At 31.9% G+C, this 26,005-nt stretch overlaps 4 protein-coding genes across 18 annotated transcripts; 1 reads left to right on the forward strand and 3 right to left on the reverse strand.

Annotated features, from left to right (window-relative positions):
* Positions 1 to 2,541: 2,541 nt before the first annotated feature.
* LOC111318246 (folate synthesis bifunctional protein, mitochondrial-like) lies at positions 2,542 to 4,909 on the reverse strand. Of its 3 annotated transcripts, none has more exons than XM_022920987.2 (2): positions 4,776 to 4,909; positions 2,542 to 4,164 (listed from the first exon to the last, which is right to left on the reverse strand). In XM_022920987.2, exon 2 carries the CDS (start codon positions 4,028 to 4,030, stop codon positions 2,696 to 2,698), a length of 1,335 nt encoding a protein of 444 aa, XP_022776722.1. In that variant the 5' UTR covers positions 4,031 to 4,164; positions 4,776 to 4,909; the 3' UTR covers positions 2,542 to 2,695. The 3 variants fall into 3 exon arrangements, with proteins under 3 accessions (XP_022776722.1, XP_089611848.1, XP_089611845.1); XM_089755722.1 differs by lacking the exon at positions 4,776 to 4,909 and adding an exon at positions 4,504 to 4,634; XM_089755719.1 differs by lacking the exon at positions 4,776 to 4,909 and adding an exon at positions 4,493 to 4,632.
* Positions 4,910 to 4,966: 57 nt separating this feature from the next.
* FLN2 (fructokinase-like protein) lies at positions 4,967 to 8,915 on the forward strand. 3 transcript variants are annotated; one of them, XM_089755713.1, is made up of 5 exons: positions 4,967 to 5,152; positions 5,819 to 6,144; positions 6,261 to 6,892; positions 7,564 to 8,035; positions 8,423 to 8,915. In XM_089755713.1, exons 1-5 carry the CDS (start codon positions 5,112 to 5,114, stop codon positions 8,695 to 8,697), a joined length of 1,746 nt encoding a protein of 581 aa, XP_089611839.1. In that variant the 5' UTR covers positions 4,967 to 5,111; the 3' UTR covers positions 8,698 to 8,915. The 3 variants fall into 3 exon arrangements, 2 of the variants coding, with proteins under 2 accessions (XP_089611839.1, XP_022776719.2); XR_016334274.1 differs by having other exon boundaries at positions 5,021 to 5,152; positions 6,252 to 6,892; positions 7,564 to 8,287; XM_022920984.2 differs by having other exon boundaries at positions 5,021 to 5,152; positions 6,252 to 6,892.
* Positions 8,916 to 9,961: 1,046 nt separating this feature from the next.
* LOC111318248 (putative 6-phosphogluconolactonase 1) lies at positions 9,962 to 13,309 on the reverse strand. 5 transcript variants are annotated; one of them, XM_022920990.2, is made up of 4 exons: positions 13,030 to 13,309; positions 11,997 to 12,191; positions 11,766 to 11,901; positions 9,962 to 10,689 (listed from the first exon to the last, which is right to left on the reverse strand). In XM_022920990.2, exons 2-4 carry the CDS (start codon positions 12,167 to 12,169, stop codon positions 10,198 to 10,200), a joined length of 801 nt encoding a protein of 266 aa, XP_022776725.1. In that variant the 5' UTR covers positions 12,170 to 12,191; positions 13,030 to 13,309; the 3' UTR covers positions 9,962 to 10,197. The 5 variants fall into 5 exon arrangements, with proteins under 5 accessions (XP_022776725.1, XP_022776724.1, XP_022776726.1 ...); XM_022920989.2 differs by having other exon boundaries at positions 11,997 to 12,173; positions 13,030 to 13,306; XM_022920991.2 differs by lacking the exon at positions 13,030 to 13,309 and adding an exon at positions 12,877 to 12,949 and having other exon boundaries at positions 11,997 to 12,173.
* A 6,949-nt stretch (positions 13,310 to 20,258) lies between these two features.
* LOC111318249 (uncharacterized) lies at positions 20,259 to 25,564 on the reverse strand. Of its 7 annotated transcripts, XM_089755753.1 has the most exons (9): positions 25,214 to 25,564; positions 25,010 to 25,112; positions 24,740 to 24,848; positions 24,287 to 24,377; positions 22,536 to 22,588; positions 21,548 to 21,632; positions 21,286 to 21,448; positions 20,603 to 20,697; positions 20,259 to 20,481 (listed from the first exon to the last, which is right to left on the reverse strand). In XM_089755753.1, exons 3-8 carry the CDS (start codon positions 24,803 to 24,805, stop codon positions 20,646 to 20,648), a joined length of 510 nt encoding a protein of 169 aa, XP_089611879.1. In that variant the 5' UTR covers positions 24,806 to 24,848; positions 25,010 to 25,112; positions 25,214 to 25,564; the 3' UTR covers positions 20,259 to 20,481; positions 20,603 to 20,645. The 7 variants fall into 7 exon arrangements, with proteins under 7 accessions (XP_089611879.1, XP_089611883.1, XP_089611877.1 ...); XM_089755757.1 differs by lacking the exon at positions 25,010 to 25,112 and having other exon boundaries at positions 24,740 to 24,844; positions 25,311 to 25,564; XM_089755751.1 differs by lacking the exon at positions 25,010 to 25,112 and having other exon boundaries at positions 25,311 to 25,564.
* Positions 25,565 to 26,005: the final 441 nt, after the last annotated feature.

Below are 26,005 nucleotides of genomic sequence, written 5' to 3' on the forward strand. Positions count from 1 at the left end.
AAATTTGTAAATTATTCATCTCCAACTAATTAATATTTAGGGAAAGAATTTTGATCGAGTGATAAAAAACTCAATTTTTTTAAGTAATGTTTTAATTTTGAATTTTATAAATAAAAAAATAGATTTAAAAGAACTTATTTTTTTATAAAATTTGACCTGATTTGATTTCGAATTAATCAAAATTTAAAATAATTATAAGATACTAAAAAATCTCAAATAAAAAAATATATTTAAAGTAATATATATACCAACGTACATGTTTCTAAAGTTAAAATAAAAAAAATTGTAAAATCAATAAAATTAAATAATTTGATGTCTAAAATAAAAATTTTCTTATAAAAGACAATATACTAATATCGATTAAATTTAATTAATATTTATATTTTTATTTATATTTTTTTATTTATTTTTATGTTTGATTTTTATTTTTATTCATTTCTTAAAAAAAAGTAACAAATAATAAATGTATCAATCTAATGAGTTTAAAGATGACAACAAGTCAAGCCAAGATATTTCAAATCTGATATAATTTTATATATTAAATGTTTAAACCTGATCCAATATGAAAATATTATTTTTATACTTGATTCGATTCGAATATATATAAAATCATAATCGATCTAACTTAAAATTAATAAAATAATATTTTTTAAATATAAATATATAAAAATATTATATATATATTAGGTCGGGAGAGGTTTATCTAAAACTCAACTCTAACTTAAAAAAAAAAAAAAAGATTTGACCCAACTCAAAACCTAATTTAAAAAAAAAAAAAGACAATTTTGGATGAAATTACCAAACCTAAGTTTCGTTTGTTTCGCAGAAAATGACTTTTAAAAATTAATTTTTAAAAAATATTTACATTTTTCTGAATTGAAAGATATTTTTTATTATTTGAATGAGTTAATAAAAATATTTTTCATTGTTTGGTTATTTTCAAGAAAATTTGTATTTTTTTTCAAATAATGGTAATATGACTATTAAAATATTAAAATTATTTATTATTAAAATTATTAATATTAAAAGATAATTATATTTTAATAATTATATTTAATATTAAAATATTATGTTAATATAAAAAATACTTAAAATAAAACTATTTATTATTCTTTATATTATTTATTAATATATTAATATATTATTTATTAATAATATTACTTATTAATATATTATTATAATATATTAATTAAATTAACAATATTTATTATTATATTATTTATTAATATAATTATATTATATATTAATATATAATTTATTAATATAATATACTTTATTTATTAATATAATATTATTTATTAAAATTAATATATTAGAATAATATTTCTTTATAATAATATTTATTAATATATTATATTAATAGTATATTATTTATTTATATAATATTATTTTAAATAAAATTATGCTCAAAAGTATTGATAATAGTTCTATTCATAAACAATTTTTTTTTTCAAAAAATATCTTTTTTTTTTTCAAATCTATAAAATAATTTTCAAAAAAATAATTTTATTTTCTATTAACTAATAAGTTATTTTTTGTTGACTAATTAATTTTTTGCTAAACAAATATTTAAAAATGTAAAAATTATTTTTCACGAAACAAATGAAATCTTCGATGAGCTCGAGATTATAAAAACAATAAAACACACATAAATTTTATCATATATTTTCAGTGATCAATAATTACTCAATTAGTTACACATGTAAAAAATAACATAGACAAAATTGGTTCACACATAATCAATTAATTATAGGAAAGTTACAAAGTAATAATTTCGTATCCACTAATTATATATATATATATTGCTATTATTATGTATATTACTATGTATAGGACCCTTAGTCAAAAAAATTTTTAAAGTTAAATTCTACGTAAATCGAATAAGAAAAAGATAAATATTATAATGAATGTTGATAAAATTGATAAATGAATTCATTGGATCACATTTAATTTAGGTGACTTCAAATTGAACATTTTAATTTTAGATCATTTTAGATTTTGATTATCTTAAGTTTAAATCATTTTTATTTCAAGATTTTAGTATTTGATATTCGTGTTATTAGATTTGAATCGTTGGATTCAAATTATTCAAGTTATTAACTTTTAAAATTAAATTAATATAATTTCATAACATTTCAAATTAATATTTTGAGTCATTTAAATTAAAATTAGTTTATTCAAAGTTCAGATTTGAATTATTTTATATTCAAATTCAAATAATTTTGAATTTAGGTTAAACATATTCAAATTATCATATTTTTTAAAAATCAAATTGGGTTTAATCCTTTTCGGAAAGATTGACCAAATTTAGAGTGCATATCAGCTTTGACAACCCTATACGCTGTTAAACCTTACTCTTTAAATTTAATCAAGTTAATTATCAACAATTTTGTATCTAATCTATTTCCAAAATGGAAGAAATAGATGCATGTGCTCTCACCCGCTCATTGGAGACATTTCTTACATTATTGTCTTGATTTATCAGGCAACTATGTTAACAAACTATTAATAAAAAAAAGATCAACAGCTTAAGCCTATAACTAACGGCAACTGACAACTTTCCATTCATTATTATTTATTATGAAGCAAGAGTTTAGTAAATCATCTGAGGTCTTCATAAATTTAGCCTCACAATTCTTCGGCTTTGGCAGGGTATAAGAATGACAGAACCGAGACATGAATGCATTTTCTGGCATCATGATTGAGTTCTCCTCTCTTTCAGCATTGCATCACAAACTTTCACAGCATCTACATTGTCTTTAACATTGTGTACCCTGACAATGTTTGCCCCTCCCAAAGTCCCAGCAGTGACAGAAGCAATGGTTGCAGAATCTCTTTCAACTGCAGCAGGACGATTGCAAATTTCACCTAAAAATCTCTTTCTTGATGGTCCAATAAGTAGGGGAGCATGAGACACAGCGATGCTTCTCTTTGCAATCTCTGTACGAATGGCTGGTAAGCCGGCTAGGATTTCCAAATTATGTTCAGTCTTCTTAGAGAATCCAATTCCAGGGTCGATAATAATCCTCCATGCTGGAACTCCTGATAATTCTGCATCCTTAACTCTCGAGAACAACTCGGAGGCAACCTGAGAACAAACATCATCATATTGTAGGTTGTCACTACTCTGCATTGTAGTAGGGTCTCCCCTCATGTGCATTGCAATATAAGGAACATCAAGGCTAGCGACCATCTCATGCATGTTAGGGTCTAACTGCCCGGCAGATACATCATTTATAATATGAGCCCCTTTATTTACTGCCTCTGAGGCAACATCTGAATAGAAAGTATCCACGGATATGAGCTTCCCCTGCATCTCAGGCATTTCTAGAACAGCTTCTAAGACAGGTATTAACCTATCCAATTCTTCTTCGGCAGAAATTCTAGAGGCCATTGGCTGTGTAGATTGTGCACCAATATCTACTATATCTGCTCCTTCTGAAATCATCGAGTGAACATGAGAAACCGCATTCTCCACAGATAAGAACTTTCCACCATCACTAAAACTATCTGGGGTCAGATTAAGAATACCCATGACTGAGGTTTTCTCCGACCACTCCCATAAGTGATTCCTAATTGGTAAAACCCTTTTCATCCCTTCCTTTCCAATGAGGGATTCACCACCCAATTTCTCCCACGAACCAAATAGTCCATCAGAATCTGTTGAGAAAGAATGCCAGCAAGCAATGGTATCACTGTCAATAACTGATCCTAGTAAATCCATTAATGGGGCCATTACAAATGGTCGCTCCCATATTCTCACATGGGGGACAGTTAGTATATCAGAACCAATCTGATACTTTCCATAAAACAAGATATCTAGATCAATTGGCCTCGGACCATACCTTATTCCACCAGTACGACCCATGTCTTTTTCAATTTTCTTAAGCACACCCAAGAGTTCATGTGGCCCTAGCTTTGTAACGGCTCTAACTGCAGAGTTGAGAAACCGGGGCTGATCAGTGACATAGGCAGGTGCTGTCTCATATAAACAAGCATGTCTTGTGATATTGATACCCATTTTCCTCATTAAATTCAAGGCTTCATTGAAATTATTAAGTCTGTCACCCACATTGCTTCCTAAAGCAATCACCACTTCCTGGTCCGGAGAATGAACTTCCACCGAGTAATCTGGGGTTGTATGCAGAAACACGCAGAAAGATGCTGCAGTAAATGTTACAAAAATGATAATCAAAAAGCTATAAATTGATTAATTTCGAGTGAACTAAAAGATTCTAGTAACATACACCCATATTCATGTTTTATTTCTTGTAATTACTATTAAGGAAACCGATGGAACCACAAAAGCTAGTTTTCCATTTAAACCAGTGTAAAGCAGCAGTCATAAGAAATTTACAGCGAACAAGTGCAAACTATGCAATAGACGCATGCAAGACATGAATTTGGCCATTGATGTATGAGCAGAAAATATAAACATTCATTTTAAAACCCATAAAGGGGAACAGAAAACAAGTCCACATTAGATATATACCTCTATAATACCTTTGGGCACCAATAATCCCACGTTGGGTGGGTAAAAGCTGCTTGAAAATATTCATAAGAAATTTCTTCAACAGCTTCTCAATCTAAAGCAAAGTTTTAATTTTTATTTGTCATTGACTAAGCTTTGCTCAATTTTCAGCATCACACTGCAGTTACAGGTTGCAGAAGAAAGAGGACGTTACATATTTCCAAGTTATGTAGCATACAAAATCCTTCAATGGGTATCCAATTCTACTAACTAAAAACCAAACAAAACCAAGAAAAAAGAGTACCTTGCTTACATATTCAGCATAGAAGAATTAAAGGGCAAGTCTTCGATGAATCCAAGCGATGAGGCTGCAGTCTGGAGAGAGAGATTCCAAAGGGTCCTTTGCTTTTAGCGAGAGATAAAGGAGAACATCAAAACTCAGCGTTTTATGGTTTGCTAATACTGTTTTTGTAATATTAATATATCTCGGGTACAGAGTCGTCAGACAGAGAGAGAGCGCGTGTAAAACTAAAACCCGAGTTCCCTCCGTCCTCTCTTTTATTTCCAAATCTTAAAACCCCACAACAAGGAGAAGTTTCTCAGTTCTCACTTCTTACAACTGCAAATTAGTAGAGACAGAATGGCATCCCTCTCTTTCACTCACTTTCTCTCGTTTCCCAGGTTCTTTCATTCTCTATTTATCTCAGTTTTAGCAGTGTTTCTTTTTCCCTTTTTAATGTTTCTTTGTAACTGGTATCCTTTTTTTGTATTTCATTTGATGGGATATAACCGTTGCTGTTTCTTTACCATGTTTAATGCAAAGTGGTGTCTGTCCATTACTTTTTATGTTATGAATTTGAATGTGTCTTTCCTTTGCGTGGATGCCCATTTTATAGTTCAGTTCAGCTGCTTCCATATTAGTTTGCTATTTTGCTCTAAAGACCCGTGCATTTACTTTTTTTTTAATTGTACTGTTTATAAAACTGAATGTGAATCAACATTTATTTTTATCAAAATTTTGAAAGAAATTTAAAATTTTTTCTGGGTATGCTTCGATTTTCTTTTTTTGTTGTGTGTTACTTTGTGGCTGTGTGAAACTGTTAACATGCTCGAGCATGTGTATTGGCTTTTTTCTAATGGTTGTGGGGTAGGAAGTTGCTGTTTGTTGAATTTACCATGGGGCGTATGGTATAGACTGGACTTTACTATGTAAGAGTTCAGATTACCTATGCTTTAGCCTCAGCTTGCTTGTAAACCAAAGGTTGATTATTTTATACTTAGCTATGCTGATCTTTCTTTCTTTCTCTTTTTTTTTTTTTTTTTTTATTTTGCTCTCTGATTATGCAGGTGGAGCTCAATTTCAATTTATTACCCGGCATTGAACTTAGTGCGACCTCAGGATTTTCGATTGCAGAATAAATGGTATCTCTCAGCCAAGAAAAATGCTGACATTCCAAATCAAGAGAAAGCTAGTGAAAATGGGGCAGTTGTCAAAAAGAAGACTTCTGGAACTACTAGACGAACTGCTACACGAACTAGGAAGAAAGCAATAGATGATGTGCCTGCTGAAAACTCTGAATTGGTGTTAAATTCTGATTCCAAAAATGAGGAAAGCACCACATCTGTATCAAGTGAAGATAATAAGAAAACCTCACAAGGGACGAGAAAGAAAGGTATGACCTTGCAATTTCATCAGTTTCTTGTGTCATCAAACATTTCTTTGTACATGTTGATTTAATTCAGTTAGTTTTTGCTAAATTGATACTCCTATCATTCATAGTGGCATCAGCTTCTACTAGTGTTGAGGAACAGAAAACTGAGAAAAAGTTAAGGAGGAGAAGGACTAAGAAGATGGACGATGATATGGAGGAGCAACAAAGTGAATCCGAAATTAGTGATGTAGAGGAGTCTACTTTAACGACAAATTTGGGTGATGAGAGCGAAGAAGACATCGAATTCAATATAGGTGAAGGTGAAGATATTAGTTACACATATGGCTTGCCTCCACTTGTTTGTTGCTTTGGAGCTGCACAGCATGCTTTTGTTCCCTCAGGAAGACCAGCTAACAGACTTGTAGATTATGAAATCCATGAGAGAATGAAGGATGCTAGATGGGCCCCAGAAAAGTTTGTTAGGGCACCTGGGGGTTCTGCTGGCAGTGTTGCTCTTGCTCTTGCTAGCCTGGATGGTAAAGTTGCTTTTATGGGAAAACTTGGTGATGATGACTATGGACAGGCCATGCTATGCTATTTAAATGTGAACAATGTTCAAACACAATCAGTTCAAATTGATAGTAAAAGGGCAACAGCAGTATCAAAGATGAAAATTAGTAAGAGAGGTCGCTTGAGGATGACTGGTCTTAAATCATGTGCCGAGGATTCTCTTTCTACGTCTGAGATCAATGTCGATGTGCTGAAAGAGGTAATAGACTTCCATAACTGTGCAAAAAGTAATCCATGCTAATGTTTACATTTTAGTCCTTGTTTTTGATGATATATGGTTAGTGATTTTACACCACTATGCTTTTTGAATATTTATGTGCTTCACTTCTTATTCAAGAAAAATTTAGAATTGCAAGGATACTTTTTAGTAATTTGGTAGAAAAAAAAAGTTGTGTAGTATTAAAAAGACATTATATAAGTTATCTGTGAGAGTTTCAGCTTAAAGCAGAAGCTAAGGAGCCATTTGCTTAAGTGCCTACATATATTTGGGTTCTTCTGTCAATTATTCCAACTTAGGCCAATATTTGTCTAATTTTTTGACCCCAACAATTTTATTTTTGGTGCTTTTCTTTGTCAACCTCAAGATCAGAGTGTTTTCCAGTTGGATTCTTTGGGTTTGACTATTTATGGAATTTCAAGGTTTAAGAACATTCAATTGTGTGCTCTCATAAATTCTTGTCATCTGCTACTAGCTGCTTAAAAAATGCAAAATCACTTACCAACTTATAGATGTCCCTACAATAGAAGAAATTAAATTCAAAATGCTAAGGCAGGTCATACCTCTATAGTTAAATAATTTTTAATATTTTTATTATAAGAAAGATATAGTGCTCCTAGAAATTATTGATTTATTTAACAACCTCCTTGTAGGCAAAGATGTTCTACTTCAGCTCACATTCTCTGCTTGATCGAAACATGAGATCAACTACAATGAAAGCTATCAAGATGTCCAAGAAATTAGGAGGGGTTATTTTCTATGATGTAAACCTTCCACTGCCACTCTGGCGGTCTGATGAAGAGACCAAGATGTTCATACAAGAAGCATGGAACCTTGCTAATGTTATTGAGGTTACTAAGCAAGAGTTGGAGTTTCTTTGTGGAATAAAGCCCACGGAAGAATTTGACACCAAGAACAGTGCCAGTTCAAAATTTATCCATTATGATCATGAAGTGGTTGCACCACTTTGGCACGAAAATCTCAAGGTTTTGTTTGTAACAAATGGGACTTCCAAGATACATTATTACACTAAGGAGCAAAATGGTGCAGTGCATGGGATGGAGGATGCCCCCTTAACCCCCTTCTCTTGTGATATGTCAGCATCTGGAGATGGCATTGTTGCAGGTACAGACTTGCCAATCTGCCTATTTCTGCTCTCTGCTACATTGAAGTGCATAGATTAGTTTGGAGCCTGGATACTTAGGGTAGGGCCTGTCGAGGTTTTACCATGCTGAGCCTTTCTTTTCCCATTGAAAGCATAATTTGGTTTTGAGGTAGAAGCCTGAGCAGTTGGTTTGGCCAACCACTCAGCGTAGGATATCTTTTTGCAGGAAATGCTGTTTGACGGTCCATTTCAACTGGGCTCATTTGTAATAGGTGATATAGTTAGATAATCTTGATATAGATTTTCCTCATTATTGACATATTCTTGATGCATGGATACAAAATCATGGTTATTTACTGTTGTTCAAACTTCAACTTATCCTTCTTTTTTTTTGGACAAAATTTCAGCTCTACTGAGAATGTTGACAGTTCAGTCAGATCTCATTACAGATAAAGGATACTTAGAACGCACAATCAGGTATGCAATTGACTGTGGGGTCATAGACCAATGGCTCGTTTCACGCAGGCGTGGCTTCCCTCCAAAGGAAGGCATAGAAGTGGAAGGGGAAGAAGAAGAAAAAGAACATGATGATGAAGAAGAAGCAGTCCCTGATCCAAATGGCATAAGATCAATAACTTTAAGAGAATACCGCACACTGGTGGAGTCTGTAAGTTTATCTTAGATGTCGTACTGATGCTTATAGTTTATTTAATCATATGCCTTAGGAAATTTCATACCGCTGTAAAGTAAGCTGAGTGTTTTGGTTCCACTCGATTGAATCTTGTTAACTTAGAAACCAATTTTGAAATGAATGAAGAGCATGTATAATTCCAAACCCAGAAGTTGGTCAGTATTTTCTCACAAAGCTTAAAAGTTGCTTGATCTTATCTTTGTAGAATATGCCATGGTTGCAAGCAGTACAACAGTACTTTGATTATGAACAGTTTATTGTACTACACACCTTGTAACCGAAGATGTTCAACTGAACATATACTCACTTTCCCTGAAGTGAGAGGCACGTAAAGCTAAAGCTACAGCTTTTGCTAGAACGACATCCTTAAAAATGTACAGTCGGAGGGCACTTTTCATTGAAAGTATTAATTTTTGCATATTTGCTTTCCTCATGGCTGTCCTAATAAAGTTCAGTTCTTCGGAAATATATATGGAGCTTAAATTTTGATAGCTTTGTTAGGGGGGTTTAGTCCAATCCTCTAGAATATGCTGCCCACATCATCAACTAGAGTCTCTTTTTTGAAAGTTGAAAGAGAATGGACATATTTAAAATCTTTCCATTATTTAATTTTGGATAATTAAGAGTGGGTGAAGAAGCTAATCTTTTATTTCAGCTGATGTCAAGAGGTAGATTAGGTATTTTAGTATTTTTTTTTCAATCATCATCCATGTAATTATTAGTTGAAGGCTTCAAGCTATCCAACTGATGTCAAGGGCATATGTTTCTTTATTCCTTTTTTTTTTTTTTTTGGTTATTGGATCTTAGAGCATTGCAATTCAGGAACCCTTTAACCATTTTTTTTTCTTTTGGGGAAAGGGTTATCCAAAACCTTTTTTGAGTAGAGGATATGTGTACTTACCATTGAATCAAAGGTTGGGATGCATGACCATGTGAGATGTTCTTCAAGCAGTGAATGAGAAAGGCTCTGATTTGGCATATTACAAAGATGCATCACACAATTTCTTAAGTAATTATTGATTATAATCCATCTTTACAACAGAGATTGATCTTTGATCCATGCAAATGTATATTGCCACAGTTTGATTTTACTTTGATTATCCAGGTCAGAAGATTGGGATTCCAGTGGGCCAAGGGTAGGAAAATTTCCCCTTTAAAATACGGAGCATGTGTCAACATGGTAGGCATGCCGTTCCACATTTCACTCATCTGGCTTCCCAATGGACAGCACCCAAACTTCACATTCACATGTTAATGGAACCTGAACCACGAAAAGGCTTTTGCATTAAGACCCCAACTTTTATTTTCCTCTCCTTACAAAAACGATACCACATTTCCCATCTCAAATAGAACAGAGAGGAAGGAAAACCAAAATGAAGAATTTAACCAAACTAAGAAAAAGAAGCAGGAGCTAATCGAAGACGAGGATCAACATGTTTCGAAATCCTCCAACTACATACAAACATACGGTATGGCAAGAAAAACTTGACCCTACTCAGAAAATTGAAGACCGCCCAGTTTTGATGCAGCTGGCTTGTCCAAAAACCATACCAACTTCCCTTTTGTTGGTTGGACTAACCGTGCAGGAAGTGATGGGCAGTCGGGTCCAACATTATCAATTGCCAAATGCACAGCCTCTGCTTTGCTCTCACCTGTCACGACCATTGCTACATTGGATGCTGAATTGATGACAGGCAAAGTGAATGTTATCCTCTCAGGTGGTGGTTTGGGGGAATCGGTGATAAAAGTTACCCATTCTTCTGTCTCATTGAGCGCTGAATGATTAGGAAACAGCGAGGCAATGTGACCATCAGGACCCATCCCAAGAAGGATAAGATCAAACTTGGGGCAGTCACTAATGTCAGAAACACTGACCATCCGTATTTTCACTAACTGCCGGATAACAAACATATACTCATCAGCAGCCTCCTCTGCTGAAACTGAATCATTGATAGAATGAACATGGCTGGGAACAATCGGCACCTGCAAATACAAGGCATAAGCCATAAGAGCATATACAATATGCCTAACTTATCAAAACAAACTGAAGCATAAATTTTCAATCAACCTAAATCAGAACTTTAAAATGGTGTCACCATGACACCAAATGTGGATGGAAACCCTCTACGCAAACCAAACATCTAGTTCAATTGAAAACAACACAGATGATAATTCATTCATGCCAGTAAACACTTGCCCAAAGAGGACAGAACACTCAATTTCACACCTTCTAATGTCTAAGTTGACGCTGAATCAGACGGTAAAAAGTAAACAAAAAAAAAAAGGTAATAGATAATTCTAATATTTCATACTTGCTAAGCATATATTTAATTCAATATCAGAAGATAACCACAACACACTGGAGATGAATTCAAAGAGAAAACATGGGAATCACTGAAAATAAGGAATCTATTAAGAAATAAAATAATCAGATGTTGGGATATCATAGGTAAACTAATAGTTAACGTTGATCTGTTCCAAACACAGAAAACAACATCATAGAATAAGGAAATTAAGCTTAGATACCGTCTAGCAAAGGCTAATATTTCAAGATCCAAAGTGTGGATCAGTCTAATCACTGAAAAATGAAACAACTAATCTGTACATTGTGTATTAACTTAAGCAGGGAAACTAATAGTTAACTTAAGCAGGGAAAATAAGGAAATCTATTAAGAAATAAAATAATCAGATGTTGGGATATCATAGGTAAACTAATAGTTAACGTTGATCTGTTCCAAACACAGAAAACAACATCATAGAATAAGGAAATTAAGCTTAGATACCGTCTAGCAAAGGCTAATATTTCAAGATCCAAAGTGTGGATCAGTCTACTCACTGAATAATGAAACAACTAATCTGTACATTGTGTATTAACTTAAGCAGGGAAACTCATGAAAAGAATGAGATAAGAAAGAAAACACAGTAATAAGATACCAATATCAGAACAGTAAACATCATCTTCTTATCCCAATTTCCCTTCATTTGGCTCTCGTAAAGCAAAAAGGAAACCCAAAAAACAAAAAAAAGAGATCAAATAAAGGGTGAAACCAGGCACGAACCTTGGAAAGAAGGCCATCCTTTGCAAGCTTATAATTGCTATCAGAATGGTTTTTTGCCACAACACGTTCATCCGCCCAAAATATATACCATTTAGCCCAGTCTACAGTCCTGTTATAAGGAGCTTCACAGAGTTTTCTGTTTCCCACCAAAAACTTTAAAAGCAAGAACACCAAAATCACAAGACCAACAAAAAGAAAAAGACCAAACATGGAAAAGGAATGCATTGATACCCCATTAAGCCAATGAGAGAACCTCCAGATAATGCAATAGCAAAGACGCCCCGCTCCTTCACCGCAGCCTCTGATAACTCAGCAATATAGTCAGCCAAATCTGTCCTTAGCTCATCCAAATTTTCATGAATTCTCAATTCTCCTCTATCATTATTAGCCCCGGAAAGAGCCATGCTTCTGACAATTTTACCAACTCTAATGTCAAAAAAAAAAATAATAATAAAATAAAAAATTTTTAAACAATCAAAGTTAAGAATGAAACAAAGCCAATAACACAGAAATCTCCAATTACAAGAGTAAAACTAATTAAAAGCAGTTTCTCCAGCAAAAACTCCATCAAGAACAATGAAAAAAAAATCTCACTATTAAAAAGAAAATGTAGCAGCAGCCAATAAAGCCATTAACTTTTGCTCACAGGTATTAAGTTAAAATTAATGAAACATCAAAATTCTAGATTATGCTAAACAGTTAAATGAATCTATGACTCAAAAGTAAGAAACACAAAATAACACAGTTTAAGATTAATTAAACAAAAACAAAAAACAATCAACCAGGTGATAATAGCCAAAGGCCCATCACTTTAAGCATAGATTTTAAAACTTTAGATTGAACACAAGAAGGCCAATCCAAAAAAAAAGGTATGATCAATTGATCATAGCCAGAGATCAAGAAAAATCAAAACTTTAACCAATTTTCATATGTCTCAAACAGATTAATTCACAGCAAAAACAGTTACATCCAGAACATGAAAAAGAAAGCTCTGATCAAAGAAAAATCTAAAATTTATTACTTACAACAAATTAGTGCAAAAACAGAAATAAAATGGGAAATGCTTTCAAAGAAGAAGAAGAAGAAAGAAAGAATGAAGATGGGTAGTTACAGAGAAGCAAGAAATAGATGAAGATGGAAGATGGGTAATCAACAACAAATGAAATAATAATTATTATTTATATAATAGAACATAAAAACAGACAAATTAAAAATAAAATAAAATAAGTAAAAAACTTTGTTTCAGAAGCTGATGAGAATTTACCTTCTGGGTTTCCACGTGCAACCAATGATATCGAGAAATCACACACAAAAAAAAAAAAGAAAAAATAAATAAAATAATTCTTAGAAAAATAAACAAACCCAAAGCAAAAACTTTTCTTTTTCTCTTTATCTCTATCTTTTTACTTATCTCTTTGTTTTTTAAGAGACGAAGAAGCAGAGAAAATCTTTGTTTCCTAAATACTCTGCTATAACATCTTCCTTTTATAAATCAACACCTGGGTTTTAGTTAATGTTACCAAATAAAGAATTAAATTAATTAAAAATATAGATTTTTATTTTAATTATTAATGAGATGCTGTTTTTGGAAAGAAAGAAAAAACAGGGGAGGGTTGAGAAGAAACAGAGTTCTAAAAGACTAACCAAACACCTGTCCAAATCAGCTGCTGACAAATGCACCAATGGTACTTTTGTCTTTTAAGACTAAAACAATGGTTTTTTTTTAATATAAAAAAACTATTTTTTCATTTTTTTGCTATTCTATTTTATTAAATCTTTCCCTTTCTATCTCTGTCACTTTGCTTTCTTGATTGTTTTTTATTAGTACTATTAATATCTTTGGATTATTATAAAATATTTTTTATTTAATACTTTATTGCCAAATGATATAATTGTTAATAAACACAAACCAAAAATCAAATTATGAAAATCTCAAATAAAAAAAATCCGCCTTCTTTTTCTCCTTTAGCATTTTCTGACTCTTCTTTTCTTAGCTTCGTTATAAAATTTCTTTTTGATTGTCTCCCCCAATACCGGCTACTTTACACCATTTTTGTACGTGTTTTGTATGATATTGGTGTATTCTTTTTTTTTTTTAAGAAAAAATTTAAAGGTAGATAAATTGTTTTATTTCTCGTATCAAAATAAAATGTGTCGTACTTGACAACTTAAAACAAATAATTACAGGTCGTACATTCGAAATGATTTCAACAAACGATCACTGATAAGACTCGAATATAAGATTTTTTCATCAAAAAAGATGAACTTAATTAATTGAACCAATCGCTTATTAATAATATTTATGCATTTTTATACACCATAATCATCTTCTTTGATCCCTATATATTCCTACACTATCAGTATTGAAAGTACAATAGTAAATGAACCCCTTTCTTAAGAATCATTCATCAATTATATATCTAGACATTAAATTAGATAGTAATTTGTTTTAATCATATGGTAAGAAAATATATATATATTTGGTTGTAAAATGATAGTATCTTGGAAAAATGAAAATATAATTTTATTTTTATTTTTGGATAAAATTAGTATCTTAGAATTAGTGTTGCATTTTTTTTTCCTTTTTCCCACTTTAAATATTTCTTGAGTTCATAGTTTGAAAGTGTTTTTTTTAATGCCATTTCAATCTTTTGGAGCTATTCTTGATAATGTCGGGTTTCATGGTGTTTGTATTGAAGAAATCATGTCAGCCATCATTTTCTCTGGTTTCTGCAACCTCCACTCCACCACCATAAAAATATACTCTATCATTTAAATAATTAGTGAATTGATGATGACGATGAATGTAACAAGGGGAAGTGTGGAATATCTTGCTCTCAAACATCAATATCAAGGCAAAAGAAAGGTAGGAGGGTGTTCAAAACCCCTCCTATCCCAACAAATTCAAAGCCCCACTTGATGACAAATCAAGATCTGGTGCCCCAGTTTCAGAAATATTAGCATTATCCAAGCCTGACAGATTTTGTTGCTCCTTTGAGGAAGAAGCAGATAGGCCAATAAAGCCATCTCCCCCTCTAGGCTAACGTCAATTCATCTTTGGATTCTAACTTATGACAAAAATATAAATGCCCCTTGTGTTCTCAAATCCCATTTTTTTTTAACTATATAATTAGTGTATTTTCGAGTTCTATTTGAATTTAATTTTTTTAAATGATTTTAAAAACGTATTTTCATATTGATTTGGTGCATTCAGCATCACCATTAGTTTCTTATTTGACCAGGATCCTACGCCATTATTGAAGTCATGTTGAAATATAGATTTTTTCACCAGGATTTTGTGCCGAAAACAATGAATAAAAGATATCAAAAAGTGGTTGGGTTAATTAATAAAAAATCATTCTTATCGACATAAATATTTTAAATTCGAATCTAATGATAATTGTTTATTATGATTATTTTAAATATACGATTTTTAATAATTTATCTTAAATTAATAAATACGATACATATTATTATTATTTAGACATTAAATATGAAATTTAAAGGAAAAAAAAAAAAAAAACTCTCTTAAACAGATTGAGTCATAGGCCAAATCTCTTGGAGTTGAGAACCTAAAAAACCCAAACTATAGCCAAGTTTAGAGCAAGATTTGAGTGCCTCCCAACACCCCAACATTGATCTTTAATTGGACTGATAACTGCTAAATTCTTTCCCTTTCTCTCTCTTTTATTGCTAAATTATTGTATCAATTTAGCTGCTGACAGTCATACATGCAAATGCAATCATCTCTCATAAAACATAGATCTAGACATGATCAAAATTGATTTTTTTTTTATTATGATTTTCAAACCATGATTTACGCCATTAACCTTTCTAAATTATTGTTGTTTGCTAAAGCAGTAACATTAATAGACTTCAAATAATATATACTTTCACCCTATTAATTATTGGAATGGTTGAAATAGACTGTTCAGTCTAATATGGTGTAATATTCTTTTCACACACAACAACAGCAACCAAAATTTTTTTCTAATTTCCTTTTTTTTCCCTAAAAAATAGTCTTTTTTATGCAAATATTGAACAAAAACTGTTTTTCTCAAATGATTCACCACTTATTTTAGATGATAGATTTTTATAAGGTTGAGATTTAATCTCCAAACATTCACAATTTTTTTTTAATTCGTATCTTTAGATTTTGATTTTTTTTGTTCAATAATCCAAAATTTGTTCTTCAAAATGTGTTACAAATCAAAATTTAGGTAAAGTAGTAGTGTCTAGTATTGAAACCAAAACCACTTAAAACAATGAGAGTAACCCATAACCCATTTTTGAGTAGCTGTTAGCTGCAAAATTTGCAAATCAATTCTTTTTGGTGCCTTGTCTTTTTCTTAGTTGATTAGTGTTCAATCCTTTTATTGAAAAATTTTAAGTTCAAATCTGTTTTGAATTGCTTTTTTTTTTTTTTTTTTTACGTATGATTCAGCAGTCTAAAAAATACAACTAAAAATAAAAAGTTGAAATTGTCAAATTCATCGTCTTCATGGTGAAGTTGAGTGGTTGCTTGCCTACTCTATTGTAAAATAATAATAATAATAATAAATTTAAAAAATCGAAAACCAAGAAAAATTACGGCTGAAAAAGAAAAAAAAATGTAAAATTAATGCAAAGAATTACATGCGTGTAGGGATCAAACTTCGAAAAATTCTTCCTATTCAAACCACCCGACGTAAATAATCTATTTTATATATAAACATTAATGTAAAATTTTCACATGCTGTCTTAAATCTTGATTGCTTGTTACAAAATTTAGACAGAGCTCTTTCCTTAATTTCAAACATTAAAAACATAAAAGATTCTAAAAAATAATCAGAGATTCCTCCATTGGAATTGCTCCCCATTATTATACTTGAAATTTGTAGTCACCGGATTTACACGTATCTTAGTTTCTCGAAGGAAACTTGATAAGCCCAAAAACTTGCTGGCAGAACACTTGGTTCTTCTTTGAAAATAGAATAAATTAGGAAAAAAAATTCCATGTTTTGATAAAATGGAATCAAGTTATACATAATTCCCATGATCCCATTTTGCCCAAATTGGATTGGCTTCAGTTTTATTTCCCCATCTAACTTTTTGCCAGGTGGTAATTATCATATTGTTCGATGAAATAATTAATGCGATGATATTTTAAGATATGAAGATATATATATATATTATTGTCAAGTAATTATTTTTAATTTTTTATAAATTTAATAATTTAATAATTTATATCTTATAAAATGTTAATAATTTATGTATTAATATCGTATTTTATATAAAAATTATATGTCAAAATTTATGTGAATATAAAAATATAAAATATATATTTTTTAATTTATTAAATTTATTTTTAATTTTTGTTAAAATTTTAAACAATATTTTTTATTCATATCGCGTTATTGTATCATATTTAAAATTATTAGATTAAATTTTTTGTTTGATTAAAATAAGGAAAGTTTTATGCAAAAATTTCAAAAATATTTTGACTGCATATTTATAAAGTTTTTTAGTCCTAATTGGAAATAATTATATACATATATATATATATATATAGCAAAATGCAATTTAAAAGTAAAAAAAAAAATTATAAATGTTAAGATTTAAATGTTATATTTATTAAATATCCATTTTTCCGTCTATTGATCTAATGGCCAAAAAGAGCTTAGAGGGAACACGAGGGCCCGATTTAGAGCCACCCCCTCCCCCACCCAAAAAAAAAAAAATCTAACTTTTAAAATAAATTAATTAAACTAAAATTTACGTTCAAATTGAAAATAATTACAAGGTAACCCGACATACTCCACTGAAAATGGTGATTCCTTTTCTGTCAGTAAATAAAAGAATAAGAATTCACAATGGAGACGTGAAGGTTGAAACAATTTGCAGAACTCCAAGAATGAAGGAAAAAAATAGTAACGATTTTAAATGCTTGGCAAATCCTCAAATAAGACTATGGGTGACAACCTTGTTTGCAATTTGACTTTGTTCTTGTTAAGATAAGATGTTTACATTAATGAGAAAGAAAAATGTGATAATTCACATCAATTAAGCTGGAAACCAAACCCATATCTACCAAGAGTGAAAAAAGAAAATCTAAAATTTAATCAATCATATGCTAAACCAAACACCATTGTCTGGTGTAATAGTAAAAATCAATTGATAAAAATTTTGAATTAAATTTAACAAAAATGAATTATTTATCTCTCTTAAGAAATAGATTTTCCTAAGATTAAAATTTGATTCTCGACAAAACTGAACTTTATTAAATAAAAATCATACCATCCATGATCTTTATATATCCAAAAACTTTTTTTACATAAGTTTAAGATTTGATTCTCGGTAAGACTGAACTTTATTACATAAAAATCATACCATCCAATGATCTTTATATATCCAAAACTTTTTTTACATATATATATATATATATTTTGAGGTAGTGAAGTTATAATTGAATGGTATTGGACTGTAAAAAAATTGAATGTAAAAGGGTAATCTCATAAACAGATAGTTGAATCGGAATGAACAATTTTTCCATTAATGTATGTTTCTCTTCTGAATCTCAATCATAGGTTAAAACAAACTCAATAATAATAGTGGGGACAATGATCTCAGCAAAGCAAGCTGAGATGATTAATGTGGTCTTATCAAATATTATTCTGTCTAATGTGTCATTACTTCTCACTCCTAATACAGGACTTTGGGTAGCTTTAGCAGTATTTAATCTGTTCTTCTGCCGTTTTAGATGATGCAAATTTCTATTGAATGCCTGTTGGATGGCAACTTTCTTAGGCTATCCTAATATTTTTGTCCTATCAGTCGCAATCATGGGCCTTCCATGTTTTTTTTTTTTTTTTATCAACTTCTAAAATTGGAATTTATCTGGTTTTTATTGGTTCTCATGGTTGATTTGTCGAATTGAAAATCCACTAACTCATTCTTTTCTTCATCATCAACAATGTTGAATCAGAAAAAATTGGAGGAAACTATAACCAGGAAATAGATTCATATGTCAGCTTGAAGATTTTCCTGGTGAGTATTATTATGTAGTATAAAATTTGGGAGATATTCTTTTAGAATTGTGCGATTGGATAAACTTTTATCTTTTCATGGGTTCTTTCATTATTGTAATAAGATTCTCAAAGTCATTATCTTTGAGAGGGCTAAAATTGTATAATCTATTGATAGAATGCTAAACTTTTAATTTCAATAATTAAAATTTAAATTCTGACATAATCAAATATTGAAATCTCAGTGCATAAAAACCTTTTCAGCCAATAAGGTGGATAACCAAAACTTGCATTTGACAATTACTGAGAAAAGAAACGTCTAACTCACATGATAGTATGAGAAAAAATCCACTCCATTGCTAGTGGTCCACTTGCTTAGTGGATGGTGGTAGCTTAAGGGCCTGTCTAGATGGGTGTTTCCCCCCTCAAATTGACATGCTACCCTTCTCTTCTTGCCTAATCTTAAGGGCATGCACGATATTGTAATTATTGCCTAATCTTAAGGGCATGCACGATATTGTAATTATTGCCTAATCTTAAGAACGGGTTAGTCGGGCCTAGCCATGTCATAAGTTCGATCTTTTTACTTTGGGCTTCAAAATTAAAACCTTTCACAAACAGATAGATACCAACTAGACAAGCATCTCTCGGATGATAGGACTCAAATAAAAGACCTGGCCAGTAAGCCAGATGCTTCTGAAGTTCCATACAGTTAAAAGGAGGAAAAGAAAAAAATGGGTGATATGAATTACCCTAATAATGATTTTGGTAAGAGGTAAGAAGTTGGTAGACCACAATATTTCATGCGGTTGAAATGCAGGACAGTGATCAATTGTCAGTTTTTTGAGTAGCAAACAGCTGCAGAAACTGCGAATCAACCAGTCAGCACTAAACTGAGCCAAGAGTGTGCTTAAGTCTAGTTTTGATAAAATATAAAATACGCACTGTTATAGCTCGAGAACTAGGGAACTACTCATATTTTATCAGTGGCTATGGTTACAAGCTCTAAAAGAGACAAAGAGGCAATAGTCCATGGGAGTTCTGTGAATGCAAGAAGAGTGATAAAATAACCAAGTTTGAAGCTTTACTAATATATCTAATGCGGCTAAGAACATAGATGGCTTCATGCCAATTGCTCCAATTAAACAACCATAGATAGAAGTAGGTAATAAAGTGAAAAGCTACCTAATGATGATCTTCAAAAGAAACTAACCACCTACACCAAGAAACTATTCTAAAATGGGGAACAACTGATCCAATGTGTTATTCATGTTAGTAATTTGTAAGAAATATTTTAAGCTCATATAGGTTGTAACAATACCTGAATTTTTGGTTTTCATATCGAAGCTTTATTGATAAAATTAAAATGAAACTTTTATCATCTTGCCCTGTATACCTTGCCACCCGTTGTTTTTCAGTATTCAAGGCACAGCATTATCATCCTATGCCGGTCAAAAGACAGTTTTAATCTCCAATCCCTCTGTTTATGACTAAAAGGTCTACCCTTGCTGTTGGGGTCCCTGTTCTCCTTCACATCCGCCAACTCACAGACACAATTATCTTGCTCAATGGAATCTAGTAAGAAGATTGCACTCTTTTCAGCACAATTAGACTCTGCATCTTCCAATATAACAAACTCTCACAGCAATAACATTGAACTGATCTAAATCATCTGGCACCTTTAGTATTCTCTCTGCACCAGGAGATGATATCTTCAAAAGAAAAATATCATTTTTAGGTGACAAACATATATGGAGGATCGTGGCAAACTTCAGTGCCAAGTGTAGAGAGCCAAATCAGAGCCTCAGCATGTAAGAACTAGCCACATATTACCTCAAGAGCCAAATCATCAGGTATTTCTCTCCATTCTCCAGCTTCATCTAAATCTTTTCTCGTATTCTTGATTATAGCTCTCCAGCTCCTCCATACTGGGACCAATCATATCAGTGAAAGGCAGATTGGTCCTTTAATATTATCAATCCTCAAGATTGAAGTTCCAAGCTACATAAATTTATGCTCACACCCACACCAAAATATTATTCATCATAAGATGAATATATAAGTCCACTGAAAACTTTATCTTTTTAAAGAGAAAATTGCTTCTTTCTTGATCAGATATTAATGACTTGGGTCAAGCACAAGAAATTAGACAACTTGGTTATTGCTTTTGCTACTTTCATTTACTTCCTAAAAATTTGCTAAAAAGAAAAAAAATGAGAGAAAAAAGTTATAATTACTCAATATGAACAAATGAATAAAAAAGGTAACATAACCGTTCTATAAAATCATGTATTTCGTATTTTCATTCTCAAAAAAACATATATATTTTTTAATTTTAAATTCTTCAAAACCATTATCTGTTTTTGGATTCAAAAGTGTTGTTTGCTTTATATTTCCATAAGCAAAATAGTAGTGATAAAAGCAACAATCAGATGACAGCTAGGTTCTTGTAAAAGAAACTTTAGTTGCTCTCACATTTCTAGTCCTTGAGGAAGAAAAGAATTAGTACTACTTACTCGTTTGACAATTTGTCTAGTCTGACATAGAGGTATCCACAAGGTGTAGTCTTGAAAGCATAATGTTTAATGTCATCATTAAACAGTTTTAGGACACCATGGGCAATATAGAGGGCAGATTCACCCCAAGGAACACCATGCAATACAACTCCACCACCATCCCCTGCCATCACCAATCTATATTAATTAAAACAACTTATTACCAAAAGCAAAATAAAGTGTATAACTTCAAACAAAATCTAAGAACCCAGAAATAATGAACCTTGCATTTGATGATGAAGGTTTGATGACTTCATCCTCTTCTTCCCACCCATCCGTGGTTCCCTCATCATCTTCAGCTGTTTCATCTGCAAAAACCAAGAAATTCAAAGTAATCAGTTTTTTGACACAGAACTTTGATCAAACACTTTGAATCTAAAGCAGAAACAAGGAAATAGAGATATACAGAGAAGAAAATAGGAATAACTTCGGAGCCATCCAATGTGGAGTGCCAATAATCAGAAAAGAACATAAGAATAATATCATAAAACACACATACACACACACACACACACACGCACACACTTTCATTAATTGAGAACAAACAAATCATCAACTTAATTGTAAGATACCAATGATGCAAGTCAAGATATCCATCAATGTCATTTACTATGAAAGAGTCAAAAGATAGATATTACTACGTGAGCTGCATCACACACACACACACACGCACGCACGCACGCACACACACACTTTCATTAATTGAGAATAAACCAATCATCAACTTAATTGTAAGAAACCAATGATGCAAGTCAAGATATCCATCAATGTCATTTACTATGAAAGAGTTAAAAGATAGATATTACTACGTGAGCTGCATCACTCATCTGCTGGACAGTTACTGAACTTCCAGAAAAGTGCCACAAACCATAGATTCTATAACAAAGATAAGGGAATTTCTAGTATGCTTGTTATGTATAATCTATTACACACGAAACACTGGTGGATGAGTAAACTAGATGCAAAGTTGCCCTAGTTGTTATATTTAACATATATCTAAACAGCCGGTTCAGCTCAACACTTTGACATTGGTAAGTGTAGGATTAAATTAATTTCCATTAAGTCATTCCTAAATCCTACTGGAGATATTCTGGCCTGGATACACCAAATAACTGAGATGCAACCCAGAACATTCATCAAAATATCTATCTTAAGCTCAAAAGAAGTGAAAACAGTTGCACAGATTGCAAAGTAGTTAGAATACTACATACTGTATTGAGCTTTGACATGGTCCTTGTAAGCTGCATTGCTACCCCAAAATCACCTGTTCAATAATCAAAATAACAACAGATTTACAGATCAGCAAGGTGTCAAGGAGTGAAAAAAAAAAAAACAAAACATTAAGCCCAGATGGAAACGACATTCACATAAATCCTCCCCCCTCCAATTTGTCTCAGACCTTCTTCAATATCTTCAAGGTATCTCTATGTCATTACTTATGTCTGCTTAGGACTGTCACTCAAATTCAAATAAAAAGCTCAATGTTTTCAAGGAGTCTGTATGTTCATCACATTTGCCTACTTAAGACTATCATCAATTTTCAATTTTAAAAAAAAAAAAAGGCATATCATTCAAATCTTTCCTTAAATTAAAAAAGCATCATCCAATTAAATAAAAGCAACATCATAGGCAGATTAATCATGGATCTTTAGTAAAAGGAAAATTTATACAAAGACATGCATAATTTTGGAGTATGCAAATAAAGAGAGGCAGAATGGTCCCATATGCCCAGTGGAATAGAACAACTTTTGGGTCAAATAGTACATGGGCAGATCAAGCCGTAAGACAAGTCACTTCATTCAAAAATTTTAGGCTTAATACCCAAATATACCCTCACATGTTAGTAAAAAATGAATTAAGTCCCTAGCCTTTTATTGCATGTAAATAAGGCTATAACGTAATTATAACCATAAACTTTTAAAATCAATTAAAAAAGTCCAAATGGAAACTTTTAATTTGTTCTATAAAAAGTCTAATTGAAATAACAGAAAACTAATCATGACTTCTCAAGTGTTTGCCGGCAATGTCAGATAACAAATTTTAGTCTTCATTTATTCCAATTGGAATTTTTTCATTTATTTTAAAAGTTTATGGTTATAGTTACAGAAAAATAAAAGACAATAGCTTTGTTTACACACAATAAAAATTTCAAGAGCTTAATTCCATTTTTTACCAAAGTTCTAGGGTATATTTGGGTATTAAGCCAAAACTTTAAGGATAGCACCACTTGCCTATAACTGCTCAAAGGAACTAACTTGGGGTGGGATAATAAATGAGTAATAGTGTCCTTTTATTTAATATAGAAAGCTAGGCTAAATTAGGATTCTGCTCAAGCATTTTGCCCAGTACAAGAGAAGACTAATCCACGGCAGGTGGTCAGGCAGGATAGATGCACATAACCATACCTCAACTTCACAAAGAAGCAAAGAAGTATAAGATTTCTGAAAAACATATTTGACTTGAACATTTCAAATGCAAATTAACAAGAACTAGAAAACACTAATGAATATCAGCTTCAAATTTAACAATCAAAACCAATATAACAAGAGACAACAACTACCTAAGAATGCTCATCTTCTGTCAATGATAACCTATGGAGCATTAGCTTTAAAAGATTTGATGCAAACCTTCTTTCAACGAATAAGGATACAAGATGCTTTAAGAAATCTCAAAATACATTCCTAATGCGAAACACTAATGTTTCTACACATTATCTCGTATACAAAGTAAGGTGTTGACATGTAAAATGTGCTTCTAGGGCACTTTCTTTAGTTAACACTAAGGAAACAAGTGGACCAGATAGAAACTTCATTATGATGGAAATATCTGTCAAGTGCAACATAGTGGTTACAGTTCCTATCAAATGGCAACAAATATTAGGATGGATGCACCGAATTCAGAATTTTAACTTCCTAAGTAACAACTGACTCCAATTAGATAAATTTATGCAAAGCGTACTCACCCAACTTCACCTCTCCTTGTTCAGTTAACAAGATATTACCACCCGTAGTATCTCCATGAACATTGAAAATTGAGTGCAAATAGTCAAGGCCCTGCATAAGAAGAAATCAAAAGAGAAAATATGTAAATAAGAAAGTGGATACAAATTGGCAATGCATGAACATCATTATGGGATAGTTTGCTACATTTTAATTGTTATTTTCTGTGGTCCCAGACCTAACAAGCATGTCTGAAAACAAATATGCACATACGAACACGTATTTATTCAGCATGTAAGTGCTGTTAATATCCTATGACTATTGAAGATCAAGTATGATATAGTGATTGATATGAAGAATGTCACTTAGGTTATCCACATGCTTTAAAAGAAAACTCTACAACCATCTGATACGGAGGTTCCTTGTAAGTTGTAACCAGTATTATTTATTTCCAAACTGAATGGACTCAATAATACCTTTAAAGCTTCCCGACAGATATATGCTATCCGATCCTCCTCTAAAGGCTCCTCTGTGACATTCATCAAATCAGGTAACACTTCCACTTCTGCAGTATTCCATTACTGTCTGCCCAAACATGGAAATAAGTTACCCAAAATACCAAATATCAGGAAAAAAACAAATGCTTCAAGCACAACTAAACTTACAAACCAATGCAACCTAGAAACTGAAATCAACTCAAACTATCCTGAAACAAAAGTTTGGAGAAAATTGCTTATTGCACCAACCCACACATATTCTTCCCCTTGGTAGTTCCCGAAACACCGAACACTATTTGGATGACTGCAGCAACATCTCCATCTCACCACAAATTTCTTCATACCCCCCTTCCTACAAATAAACAAACTTAATAGACCTAATAGACCATTCCCAGTATTCATCCAGCCTACGCAATCGACTATATCAAATACAAACAAGAAAATCAAACACACTCCTTCGCATAAAGATATAACTTTATTCGCTTATTCGCAGCAAGCTCTGAAGTTCTTAGATCTCTAGCCTTGTAAACAGCCCCGTTAAGATCCTTACCCTGACACCTAAAAGTCCAATATCAGTTAAAACTTTTCTTTTGGTTTCAATCTCATTAAAATCAGCTGAATTCAGATTCAGAGTGTTTAGACGATTGAGTAGAGCTCGGATTTGGCCGGAGCTTTACAGGTCCGACGAGATCTCGGCCGGTAATCCCTTCTATTTCCTTTCCCCGCTCGGAGTGTGTTGGCGCGTGAAAAGTTAGAGAGCTCAGAGCAGTCAACGTAAAATCGCAGATAGCCACTGCACGCTGAATGAAAAAGAAATATGTAATTTATTTAATCGGAAAATTAGTGGGCCCCGCCAATTCAATGACTAGATTTTTATGGGCCTTTCTGTTTAAGGCCCACATAATAAACTGGACTGAATATTGAAGAACAGAGAAATTTGAGTAACAGAATTCCCTTAATTGGGCCAATCTTATAAATTGGCCCAAAAAAATTAAAATAAAATTCCAATTATTAGTTTTTATATATGCCAAGGCCCAAGGCGAAATTGGAGAATGTGGAAAAAAAAAAAAAAAAAGGAAAGGGAAAATTGTATGCAGTGGGAATCAAATCTCAATTTAATAGAATCTAACTCTTATGAGAAGTGTGTGAATCAGTTGGACTAAATTCAAATTTTTTTTAAAAAAAATGCAATTATTATATTTAGAGAGAAAAAAGTTTTAAGGACATGTAAAATTGAAAGGTCAT

Source organism: Durio zibethinus, chromosome 2, assembly GCF_047325235.1.
Source record: "Durio zibethinus cultivar Kanyao isolate XHJ-2024 chromosome 2, ASM4732523v1, whole genome shotgun sequence".
Taxonomy (NCBI): Eukaryota; Viridiplantae; Streptophyta; class Magnoliopsida; order Malvales; family Malvaceae; genus Durio; species Durio zibethinus.